This window comes from Chrysochloris asiatica, unplaced genomic scaffold (assembly GCF_000296735.1).
Source record: "Chrysochloris asiatica unplaced genomic scaffold, ChrAsi1.0 scaffold00073, whole genome shotgun sequence".
NCBI lineage: Eukaryota > Metazoa > Chordata > Mammalia > Afrosoricida > Chrysochloridae > Chrysochloris > Chrysochloris asiatica.
This window is the reverse complement of record NW_006408591.1, coordinates 4,264,401-4,277,808: the sequence shown is the minus strand read 5'-3', so window position 1 is coordinate 4,277,808 and position 13,408 is coordinate 4,264,401. Positions and strand designations below refer to the sequence as shown.

Below are 13,408 nucleotides of genomic sequence, written 5' to 3'. Positions count from 1 at the left end.
GAGCTGACTCAAAGGCACTTCACAGCAACAAGAAGTCCTGGTGTGTGGGTCCTGGTGTGGGGGTCCATAGTAGGATAAGCACTGGACAAAAAGGTCAATTTGATCCACATGGTTGGCGTTTCAAACTCACCCGCCACTCCTTAGAAACCCTATACAGGGTGGCTATGAATTGAAACCAACTAGATGGCATTTAACAATAAATACTGGTGTGATGCTATAGGATAAGCACTGGACTGCTAACCACAAGTCTGGTGATTCAAACCTACCAGCTACTCCTTGGACACCCTATACAAGGTCACTATGAGTCAAAACTGATTCGATGGCACTTAACAACAACAATACTTCTAGGGAACCCTGATTGTACTGTATGATAAGGTGCTAACTGCAAGGTCAGTGGTTCAAACTCACCAGCTGCTCCTTATGAGAAAAATGAGGCCTTATGCTCAGGAACTGTATAAAGGGTCACTATGATTCAAAATTGGCTCAATGACAGTGTCAGTTTTCTGTGTGCCATCAAGTCGGTTCCAATTCACAACGACCCTGTATAAGGTTTCTGAGGCTGTAAATGTTTATAGAAGTAGAAAGCCTCAGCCTCCTCCTCCTGGGCAGCTGGTTGATTCAAACTACTGACCCATTGATTAGAAGCTCAACACATAGCCCACTGCACTTCCAGGGCTCCTTTTTAATTTGTCATAGACATTGCTCTCTGTTCTCACCTATGCCCACATCTGTACCTACCCAATCCATATGTGTTCAACTATGTGCTATGGCTTTGGTTGTGTTGTGATCACCGTATCTACATTCAGTGCCATTTTTCCCATTACCAAAAATAAATAGTTTCTATAGTATAAAAGGAGCCCAGGTAGAATAATAGATTACAAGTTGGGCTGCTAACCACAAGGTCAGCAGCTTGAATCTACCACCTGCTTTGCGGGAGAAAGATGAGGCTTTCTGCTGCTGTAAATATTTACAGCCTCAGAAACCCTATACAGGATCATTATTAGTCAGAACTGATTCCGTGACACACATCCACCACCACCACCATTGTATAAAATATACTTTCTCAACCCACCCACCCCTTTCCTGTTAACTTTCAATAAATATTTATCTCTCTATTTATTCCTGTCTTCTTACAAAAAAAGAGATCTTTCAATATTTGTCCTTATGTGCTTGACTTATTACACTTAAAGTTATGCTCTCCAGATTCATCCATGTTATGTTTTGTGGACTCGTTGTTCCTTATGGTGGATAGTATTACATTGTATTATGTAACAGTTTGCCTTTTCATTCATCAATTGAAGGGAACTTTGGTTGTTTCTATTTATTTTTTATTGTGAATAATGCAGCAATAAGCATAGGTATGAGTATGTCTATTCATGTCATTCTATTTACACCTAGAAATGGGATCACTGGATCATCCGGTAGTTTTCTTCTCTTAGAAAATGCCATACCGTTTTCTATAATGGTTGTACCATTTTATATTCCCACTAACAATGTATAAGCTTTCCAATCACCCCAAATCCCCACCAACATTTGCTGTTTCATTTTTGTCAATGCTATTTTCACTAGAGTAAAATGGTCTCTCTCTGTAGTTCTGGTTTGTATCTCTAACTGGTTAATGACAATGAAGATCTTTTCATGTTTATTGGCTGCTTGAATGTCCTTTTTGGTGAATGTCCTCTTTTGTTCACGTCCTTTGCCCATTTTGTGATCAGGTTGTTTGTCTTTTTATGTTTGAGTTATTGCAGTTTTCTATAGATTTTAGAAAGTAGACCCTTATTGGATAGGTCATTTCTAAAGATTTTTCTTCCCAGTCTGTAGATTCAATAAAGTCTTTTGATGAGGGTATGTTTTGATTTGGTTTTTATTTTTATGATGTCCCATTTTTCTACTTTGCCTTTTTATATTCGCGCATTTACTGTGTTTTTTGTTATCCAATTTTTTATGAAAAAAGATTAAGTCCCATCATTTTCATCCTCTTTATGGTTTTAGGTTTAATGTTTAGGTCTCTGGCCCATTTTGACTAAATTTTTGTATATGGTGTGAGTTCTGTTTCATTTTTCTGCAAGTGGATATCCAAGTTTGCCAGCACTGTTTACTCAAGGGATCATTTCTGCTCCACTAAATGGGCATTGACCACTTGTCAAAAATCATTTGTCCATAGATGTTATTGTTGTTGTTAGGTGCCATTGAGTCAGTACCAGCTCATAGTGACCCTATGCACAACAGAATGAAACACTGCCCGATCCTGGGCCAACCTCACAATTGTTAAGCTGGGTTTAATTCCAAGTTCTCAATTCACTCTACGGATCTTGTGTCTATTATTGAGTCATTACGAGGTTGTTTAGATTACAGTGGCTGGGTGGTGCTGTAGGCTAATGGGCTGGACTGCAAGGTCAATTTGAACTGCAAGATCAGGGGTTCAAGCTCACCAGCCACTCCTTGGAAACCCTATACAGGGTTTCTATGAATCAGAACCAGCTCAATGGCACTTAACAACAACAACAATATAGTATGTTTAGATGTGTGGGAGTGCTTTATTCTTTTTCTTCTATATTGATTTAGTTATCCAGTGCACATTTATTTTCTTAAAAATGATCCTTGCTGGAACAGTGGCTAAACATCAGCTGGTAACTGAAAGGTTGATTGGTTCAAATCCACCAGCCACTCTGTGGGAGAAAGATGTGGCAGTCTGCTTCCATAAAGATTGTGGTTGTTGTTACGTGTTGTCAAATTGATTCTGACTCATAGTGACCCCGTATAGAATTTTCAAGGGTTTTAATCTTTGTGGGAGAAGAAAACCTCATCTTTCTCTCAAAGAGCAGTTGGTGAACTTGAACCACTGACCTGTGATTCTCAGTACAGTACTTACCCTATGGAGTCACCATAAAGATTATAGCTCTGAAAACCCTATGGTACAGTTCTACTGTATCCTATATGGTCTCTGAGTTGAAATCAACTCTTCAGCAACAGGTTTTATTTTCTAAAATATCAGAAAGCAAGTTTCTACCATAAGCTGGAGGAAGGGAAAATAAACTGTGAATCAGAATCCTGGTTCATTTTGCCTCTGATGTTAACGTATTCCTTCACTTTGGGCATGCCGTTTTACCTCTCTGGCCCTCTGTTTCCCCAACTGAAAAATTAGGTGACTGGATGTGTAGTCTTCAAGCTTTATTGTTCTTTCTTTAAACAGAATACTTTATGCAGCACTTACTCCAAGATAGGAAGGGAACTTCTTGGGGCTGATGCTGAGATGGAGCACAACCTCTTCACCCTGCACATGGTAGCTTTGCCTGGCACATGGAGATGCTCAATAAATATCCGCTGACAACCTGTGTGAGACTACTTTAGCTGTCCTCAGCGACTTCTCTGAAACACACTAAGTTGTTATTAGAGAACAACCTGTCACTTTCAGTCCTGTGAAACAGCCAAGGGTATATTCCAGGCCAAAACCAACCCGTGACTGATTTCTCCATTTTCCTTCAAAGGCCATGAGACAAAAGCCATGTTGAACAACAGCGGCCCACGGTACAAACGCAGCAAGATCGAGAGACGCATGAACACAGACATCTTCTTCTGCATTGGGCTCCTCTTCCTCATGTGCCTCATTGGAGCTGTAGGTATGGAATGTTCTGGAAAGAACAGCAGCACAGTAACCTTCTGTTTCTTTGGGCAAGTTGTTTCCACTGAGTCTCAGTTTCCTTATCTGTAAAATAAGAGTTGATATAAATCTATCCTGTCAAAAAAAAACAGGAAACAACAACTAAACAGCTATCCTTTCTAGGTTAATAATGTGAGATGCCAGTGAGATAAGATGCAATTAGATTAAGATTATGGGCTACTGAAATAGTAGGAATTGTCATCCATCATTTATTCATTCAAGAAATACTTACTGATCCTGAGCACTCTGTTAGCATGGGAAGATAACAAGATGAATCAATCACAGGGCGATCTTCCAAAAGCTCATCATCTAGGGCTAGATGAAGTGCAACACATGATGAGAATCGATAATACAATCTTCCACACTCAATGAGGAATGCACACAGATGTTATATCCATTTCCAACTGCTGCTGTCACAAATTACCACAAGCTTAGTGGTTTAGAACAATACAGATTTATCCAGAAGTCAGAAGTCCAAAATCAGTTTAACACTTGGTGCTACATAGGGCTACCATAACAGAAATACAACAAATGGGTGGCTTTATAGAACAGAAATTGCTTTTCTTCACAGTTCTGGAGACGGAAGGTCCAAATCAGGGTCTTGGCCATGTCAATTTCTCTAAAGTCTCTCTCCTAGTTCTGGTGTTGGCCAGAATCCTTGATATTTCTCTGCTTGAAGCTCTTCAGATGTCATCTGTCTACCCCCTGTGTGTGGGTAGTGTGTCGTGGAGTTCGTTCCGATTCATAACGACCCTGTAAAGGGTTTCCAGGGCTACAAATCTTGAGATAGATTATCCTGGAATATCCAGGTGGGCTCAATGTAATCACCAGGGTCCCTATCAGTGGGAGGCAGACAAGGTCAGCAGTTCAAACTCACCAGCTGCTCCTTGGAAACCCTATGCAGGGTTGCTATGAGTTATGGGAGCAGAAAGCCTCATCTTTCTCCCACGGAACTACTCGTAGTTTCAAACTGCTGACCAGGAGATTAGCAGTGTATGGCTGTATTTATTCTGCTTCTTTTATAACTCAGAAGTGATTTGATTTTAGGACTCACCCTACACTTGCAGGACCACATTAACCTAACCTAAAACTTCTGTTTCCAAAGAAGATTGTATTTACAGGTACAGGAGTAAGGGTGTGAATACATATTTGGGGAAGACAGGGTTTAACCTATAACACTGGTTTAAGGTCAAAGTTGTCAGTAAGCTGGTTTCTTCTAGAAGTTTTAAGGGAAGGATCTGCTTCCTTATCTTTTCTAGCTTCTAGTGGCCACTGGTATACCTTGGCCTGTGACAGATGGAGATCTTCCAAGCATATTACTCAAACCAAATGTGTGCCTACATCACCTTATCCTCTTTTGTGATAGTATTTCTCTCTGCCTCCCACTGATAGGGACCCTGATGATTATATTGAGCCCACCTGGATATTCTATGATAATCTATCTCAAGATTCATATAAGGTAGCATATGTGACAGGTCCAGGAATTAGGACAAGGGCATCTTGGAGGATCATTATTCATCTTATCTCAACCATTTATGGAAGCACCAAGGAGGGAAGTCTTCCATGCAGAGATAGATGCTAGATTTGAGCCCCAAAATGCAGTTAGGAGTTTCCCAGAGGAGGTTGGTGGTGGAGGCAAAAATAGGGGCAGGAAGCACATTTTATGCAGAGACAGTTGACTATTTGGTGTTGCAAGAGTGAGACAGGAATGGAGCCCTAACCAGAACCAGGCTATGATTGAATTCTGCAAGTATTGTACATGTGAAGACCTGTGGATGGTTTTAGTAGGAGTGATCTGGAGATTGACCCTCTTAATGTAGGTGTAGTGCTGTGGGATAATGCACTGGACCATAAGGTCAGTTTGAGCTACAAGGTCAGCAGTTCAAATTCACCAGCTGCTCCTCGGAAACCCTATGCAGGATTGCTATGAGTCGGAACTGACTCAACAACACTTAACAACAACAACAATGATATAGGCAAAGTGATCTAGATTGACCCTCATAATGTAGGCAAAGAGGGGCCCTAGCTGGAGCTCTTACTCATCGCTACCCCTCTATTGCTTCACTCTAAGCTTGGCTCTTAGGGCCCTACAGATACCTCAAAAGGAATGAGGGAAACTCAAGAGAGAACTCAAGGGCTGAGTCCAGAATCCCCTGCTGGCTCCAATCCAATGAGCCTTCCTAGTCCTAGTTAGGAATCATCACTGTTCATAAAAAATTGTTTAGAAAGCTATGGCCTTCCTGGGATCCAGAGAGATTTTATGTATCAGCACAGTTAAGATGCTCTGATTAAGTCATGTGAGCTGCCTGGAGTTTTTAATTAATATGCTCCCCAGATGGGTCTAATAACACACTGTGAGAGGATGGTTCATCACATAAGAACACCTGGAAGGGGCAGGAAGCAGTTCCAGAAGAAAACAGTCTCTTGTGACTGCCTCTGTGCCCTCCAGAGATGCTGCAGGACTATTGCCTCTGCTTCTGTGTGTAGTAAGTATTTAAGATCATCTCATTCTGTCTCTAGAGAAAGGAAGTCAATGATAAAGAGGTTACACCATGAGATAAGCTACAGACAAATCAGAATCAGCTTGGAAGATTCCCCCAAATAATATATAGACTGAGAAAGTAATGGGGGGACAGAACTCTATCCTATCTGAGAATGACACGCAGTGAAATCCCTCTGTTGGTGCCTCACTAAAGCATAGCTCCTAAGGGAGACCAAAGCTCTTGCGCATCATTCCTGAATTCTTTGCCACATGTCTACAATGATTTTGTAAAGGTGGTGTTTCTTCTTTCTTTCTCTGCCTAGAATGTCCTCCCAAGACTCTTTTAGCCCCACACCTGCTAAGGGTTCAAGACCTCTGAAGGCCTCTTTATTCATTCAAACCTCTCTGGTTTCCTCCAAGTTATCTGGTAGCAGCCCTTATTCTGTGTCATATGTTTAGTCCTTAAGTATTTGCTCAGTAATAATGTCTTCAAATTGCATCAAGTCTGTTAATCTCCTTTCCTTGAATATGTATGATAGTATTGGTTCAAGCATAAAGTGTGTTTAATCTGTGTCTACTATTGGGAATAAAAGACATTATTCTGTATAGTAATTCCCTATAGTAATATCCTGGAGCTGGGTAAGGCAGCTAGTGTTTATTGAGCATGTACTACATGTCAGTCACTGAGCTAAGAACATCATACACATTAGGTTATTCTATTCTCACAGTAACTCTATGGGAAAAGTTAGATTATTAATTAACAGCCAAGGATACTAAGACACAGAAATCTTTATAGTAGATACTAGATACATTTCATTCCACAGTCCTCAGATGATGGGTGTTATCACCCCCATTTTGCAGACAAAGAAACAGAGGGTTCAGTCTGTGTCTGATGCTGTTTCTAAGTGTTCTCATAGAATTTCAGGCATAACTCCTCTTACATTGTATAAGATTTCTCCATTTTATTCTTTCCTTAACTCAGTAAGGAATTCCTTAAGAACAAAAGCCAGAACGAACTCCTCATTGAATATATTAAATGTTGACTAAAATGGATGATGGATGGATGGATGGATGGATTGATGGATGGATGGATGAGGAAATGTGGTCAAGGGACAACTGTGCCAAGACTCCCCTATATACAATTTCTGTCACACAACTGAAAAAAAAAAAAAAAATCCCTTTCTCTTTTACCAATCCCTGTCTATAACGACTTCATTACAATATAAATAGTTCCCATGTTGTTGTTATTGTTATGTGCTGTGGAGTCAGTTCCAACTCATAGCGACCCTGTACAGGGTTTCCGAGGCTTTAAATCTTTATGGGAGCAGAATGCCTCATCTTTCTTCCGCAGAACAGCTGGTAGTTTCTAACTGCTGACCCTTGGTTCGCAGCCCGATTCATAACCACTATGCTACCAGAGCTCCTTGTTAGAATCCTCTAATAATCAGACTTAATGCCAATCAGAGGATTAAAGTTTAAGGTATATTAGGGACCACTTTAGAGACAAATGAATACACATAAACATAGCTATAGAATATGGAATTGGTTCCACCAAAGCACACCCATTTCTAAGAATGGGTCAAGTGCTAATGTAATTGTCCAGTTTTAGGACTAAGCATAGATTCATCTCTGGCTTTTTCTCCTTTAAGGTCATACTATCTGGAATGGGACCTTTGAAGAACATCCTCCCTTTGATGTACCAGATGCCAATGGTGGCTTCCTTCCCCTTGCCCTTAGGGGTTTCTACATGTTCCTTACAATGATCATCCTGCTTCAGGTAGGAAAACCTCCCTCCCTAATAAGACCTGTGACCTATAGTTCCACAACTTTTCAAAATAAGTAAAAATGAGCACTGGACCCACAAGAGAACTAGATAACTGAAGTAGTTAATATTTTCTGGAGGTCTTTGAAAGTATTCATATTTGGGGTAATGTCAGGAACAGTCCTGCCTTGGGTAAAATATTTATCAGGCTTTTGTATTCAAGAGTAAGATTTTAACAGTGACTCATGTGTATCTGTCGCTTTTCCAGTTATAGAACAGGAAAAACAGAAATGACCAAGGAACAAAAAGAAGATCGAGTAGCACAGAAAGCTACAAAGAACTCTCCAGCCCCAAGTACTGAAAGAAAGAAACTATAGTTTAGTGTTCTCCATTTGATAGATGGAGAAGGAAAAGAACAGAACTGACCTTATATAGGAGGAAAAAACATATAGAGCCCCTAAGGATGTTGTTGTGGTTGTGGTTGTTGTTAGGTGTCATCGAGCTGATTCTAACTCATAGTGATCATATGTATGACAGAACAAAACACTGCTCCATTCTGTGCCAGTCTCACAATTGTTGTTATGTTTCAATCCATTGTTGTTGCCACTGGTCAGTCCATCTCATTGGGAGTCTTCTTCTTCTCCACTGATCTTCCACTTTTCCAATCATGATGTTCTTCATTTATTAACTGGTTAAACATTTAATTAGTGAATTCACTCATTTGATTCTTTACAAAGTAATTCTTTTAAGATTCAATCCCTCTTCTACACCAAAAAGACAACCCAAGCCCATTGCCATTGCTTTCTTATTGTCTTCTTCTCCATGAAACTTATCCTGACCTGATATATGTTGTAATGGTGTTATTAAATGCCATTGAGTCAGTTCCAACTCATTGCAATCCTGTATAGGATTTCCAAAGAGCGGCTAGTAGGTTTGAATTGCCAGCCTTGTGGTTAGCAGTCTAATGCTTATCTTACAGCACTACATGTGCTCATATTTATTTGTTTACTGTCATATCCTCCCACTAGAATGTGATGTCTTCAAGGCCAGGGATTTTGTTCTGTTCACTACTAGTTCTAAAATTTAGAAGTGTCTGAAGAACCTTGGTGGCACAGTGGTTAAAGTGCTCAGCTGCCAACCAAGGATCCAAAGTTTGAGCCCAATGTCTGCTCATTGGGAGAGCAATGTGGTAGTCTGCTTCCAGAAAGATTAACAGCAATTGAATCCCTATGGGGCTGGTCTACTCTGTCCTGTAGGGTTGCTGTGAGTGAGAATTGGTTCAATGGCATTGGGTTGGGTTTGCTTTGCTTTGCTTTGCTTTCAAGAATAGTGGTTGTACATAGTCATAACTCAGTAAATATTATGTGTTGAATCAGTAACCAGTAACTAGCAATGTGACTGAATATCTGTAAAAGGAGGTAGCAGAGATATCTGAGGGAGTCAGAGCTCTCTGGACAGAGTTCTAATGCTCCCTTACTCTCCATCAACTCAGACATTAAGCAAGCCAATGATAAGGACCTCCTCCCTGTTTGAAGATTCCCTTAAGAATCCCAATAAGTTGCCAAGGCAGGCATGAAGTCACTGACTTTAATTTGTCAGAGTCCACCGGGTTTTCCACTCAATACCTTTACTACCCACTATTAGGGTCCTGGGACAGGAAGTCCAGCCTGGTTTCTGACATGGTGGGAATTGATTTCCTCTCAGGTGCTGATCCCCATCTCTCTATATGTGTCCATTGAATTGGTGAAGCTCGGGCAAGTCTTCTTCCTGCACAATGACCTTGATCTGTACGATGAAGAGACCAATGTGCCCATTCAGTGCCGAGCCCTCAATATCACTGAGGACCTGGGCCAGATCCAGTACATTTTCTCTGACAAGACTGGGACCCTGACTGAGAACAAGATGGTGTTCCGGAGATGCACCATCATGGGCAATGAGTTTTCTCACCAAGAAAACGGTAGGCAGAGCTCCCAAGGACCTTCATCCCTCTTTCTAAGGAAACATCCTGATCTCCTCAGAGACTTAGAGATAAGAAACATTGCCTTGGCTTCCCACAGATGCTGTGGCATTTTGGCAAGTAGCTTACTGTCTTCATGTGCTTTTGTCACAGCTTAGGGTTGTTCTTATGTATTACCTCTAAACTTCCATTTATTCATAGGTGACCTCATGCATGAAACCCCTCCAGCTGGTCTTTTTCTGGTGTGATTTACACAGAGGACCCTTTTTTATCTGTCAGGAATGGATTTGGGGACATGTCCTCATTGTAACCCAGACAGCCAAGGTGTAAGAATTTCTGAGGTCACCTGACGTAGGTCTAGGCTCATGGTTAGATTTCACACACCTGGGAAATGCCTTCCATGCTATAACTGATATCTTTGATTTTCACTGAAACAAAACTGCAACTAAGCAGATAATGACTATAAAATGATAAAATTCTGACATAGACTGAAAGGGGCCTAAAAATTGACCCAATTCCCTCAGTCACCACTCATAAACCCACTTTCTAACTAAGAGAAAAAAACCCTTAAGGAAGCATCATTCATTAGTTTGGATAAAAGGATGGGGCGAGAGAGGAGATTTTACAGGCAACCCTATCCTTTTTTTCCATGGAGGTCATTAAACATTCACTTGAAAGTGTCTTTTTTTAAATGATAAGAGTGTTGATAATAACATAATTATCAGTACTCAGAGTGTGCTAACCACTTTAATACATTATGCCACGAGGTCTTCAAAATAACCCTTTTATTTAAGTACCTTTTTAAAAATAATAAACTCTAGTAGAGAAAATTGTTGTTGTTAAATGTCATCAAGTTGGTTCCTACTCATAGCGATCCCGTATAGGGTTTCCAAGGATAGGTTGGTGGATTTGAACCACTGACCTATGGTTAGTGGAACAGCACCACAACAGGACTAGAGAAATAAAGGCACAGGCAAGTCAAATTCAAAGTCACATAACTAGTTGGTAGTATTGCCAGGATTTGTACCTATGAGAGTTAGTTCCACCCTCTTTCTCTAGTCAGGGTAATGCAACTGTCACTTTTCCAGAGCAGTATAGATTCTTCCCCTGTTATTCCAACCCATAATGTTGGTGATCTCCTCAATCATGACCCAGCAATAACAAGGTGTGACTGGAGCAATAACAAAACTCCTTTCTTTCAGCCAAACGACTGGAGATGCCAAAGGAGCTGGATTCAGACACTGAAGAGTGGACTCAATACCAGCACCTGTCCTTCCCAACCGGATGTGTCCAGGGTTCTGAAACTGTGAGAGGCCAAGGAGGTTCCCAACCTCTGAGGAGATGCCACAGTGCCCGGGTGCCCATCCAAGGCCACTCCCGACAAAGGTCCATGGGATGCTGTGAAAGTTCACAGCCTTCTGTGGCCTTCAGCAGTCCCATAGTAAGTCCCTGCTTTTCCCTTCTGAATTGTAAGTGCCTATTGTGGGAGAGCTGGGAGAAGGCTCTGGGATGAGAAAGAGGAAAAAGGCCATGCAAACTCTGAAGAGCTCTCAAAATGGCAGCCTTTGGTCCTATGTGTGTTTTGTTGGGTACATACAATTCCTTTTATCATTTGAAATATGTTTTGTTGATTATAAATTGAGAAATTTCACATAAAAATATAGATATCTGACTTTTCTTTTTTTAATGGAATTAGAAAAACTCTCCACAATAAGACAGTATTTCCTTGTATTGATAACTGGCTTGAGTTAAGGAGTTGATGCCACTTAGACTGGGCATGTACAGTCTTCACTTTCCTCTGAGTGAAGTCTGAGATGAGAGCTGCAGCATTTATCATTACACATGTGTTTCCAACACTACAGTTAAGAAACAAAAACACCAGTTGCCAATGAGTCAACCCAACTCTAATGAGAAATATATGACATACCCATGTTTCTATCAAAGTGAAAAAGCAAAAGATAAGTCTGCAAAGCTTACATACTTCAAGAAAAAAATGGGAGAATATACTCCTTGTGGTACACAAAATAAGCTTAAATAGTTATGAAACAAAGAACATCTATATCAAAACTTCCAGCCCTCTTTGTTTACTTAGGTTATCTGCTGTCCCCTAAAGCATTCAAGTTTGTAACTTTTGATCTGGGCTTCCTTCCTGTGGCCCTTTCACCTTTGAGCCATTGGGATAGCCATCAATAAACATCCTGGTAGCCTGTGAAGAAACTAAGTTCCTTCCTCAGGATTACTTAGCATTCCCTAGAAGTCAAGACCAGAACCAGAATCCTCTGACTCCTGCTTCCTTCTTTTTCTTTACTCTGCACCTTCTTCAGGGAACATGGATGCATGTCATCTGGAATCTTCTGCACATACAGAAGCACAGAGAGCCCCTAACTCTCCTGAACAAGAGACTCATGCTAACAGAAAGGACCTAACATTCGACTATCCCATGATTCAAAAATCAAATTTTAAAGCTGATCCTTTTGGAAATTTTCCTTCTAATCCTTATATCCCTTATCAATAAACACACATACATATATCACTGCATATACTTAACGTTTTTGCATTTATAGTACATAGTGTCAGGGACTGTTCCATAGGGCTTCTGAAACTGGAAATCTCTTTGGAAGGAGACAATCTTATCTTTCTCTCATAGATGAACTGATAGTTTTGAACCTTCCACCTCAGGGTTAGCAGCCCAGTGCACCAGCAGGGTATTTTCTTCTTCTCTCTCTTTTTGTTTTGTTTTTTTTTTTTTAATTTAAGATGCTATCAAAAGCATTTTTCCATCTGGAGCACTGAACTGTGAAACCCCAAGGTCGGTAGTTCAAACCCACCAACTGCTCCTCAGAAATGCTACACCAGATCACGATGAGTTGGAACCAACTTGACAACACTTAACAACAACAAAACCTAGTATTCGTAACTCAGAACTGGGTTTCCTGAATGTGACAAAGAAGAAATGTCATGAGTCTGTGGGTCCTGAATTATTATTTATCTAACTTTGGGAGAGTACAAAATTGAGTTACCTGTCTTCTGTTAGGATCATATACAGAAATACAACATTAGCAATGAAAAACTGCAGGGATAGTACATTAATGCATGTGACTTCCATGAACACATGACAGAAGATGTTTGTTTTATTTTTCCAAATAACATGACAACAGGACATGCATGTTGTCAAATCTTTCTCTATTTTAATCCATCCTGTCTGAACTGATGCTTTTCCTCCAACACTTTACCTAAATATATGTAAAGTGAATTTAGTGAATTCTTATTAGACATAGGTTCAGAGTCTTTCAGTTTCTGTGTCCTTTGGCACCTTCCAGTTCCAGTTACCACAGACATCCTATATTTGACTGGGTTCTCTAGAGAAGCAAAACCAGTGAAGCATTTTGTTGTTGTTAGGTGCCATCGAGTTGATACTGACCCATAGCAACCTTATGCACAGCAGAATGAAACACTGTCTGATCCTGGGCCAATATCACTATTATTGCCACACTTGAATGCATCAATGCTGCCACTTGGCCAATCCATCTCATTGGGGGTCTTCCT

The 13,408-nt window shown here is 40.5% G+C and overlaps 1 protein-coding gene across 1 annotated transcript in view; it reads left to right on the top strand.

Moving 5' to 3' along the window:
- ATP10B (ATPase, class V, type 10B) overlaps positions 1 to 13,408 on the top strand; it is a 184,701-nt gene that overhangs the window by 79,194 nt on the left and 92,099 nt on the right. Inside the window, exons 6-9 of the mRNA XM_006864944.1 lie at positions 3,489 to 3,620; positions 7,793 to 7,920; positions 9,610 to 9,862; positions 11,065 to 11,303. Of these exons, the coding sequence (XP_006865006.1) occupies positions 3,489 to 3,620; positions 7,793 to 7,920; positions 9,610 to 9,862; positions 11,065 to 11,303 (752 nt within the window). The remainder of the gene's footprint in view (positions 1 to 3,488; positions 3,621 to 7,792; positions 7,921 to 9,609; positions 9,863 to 11,064; positions 11,304 to 13,408) is intronic.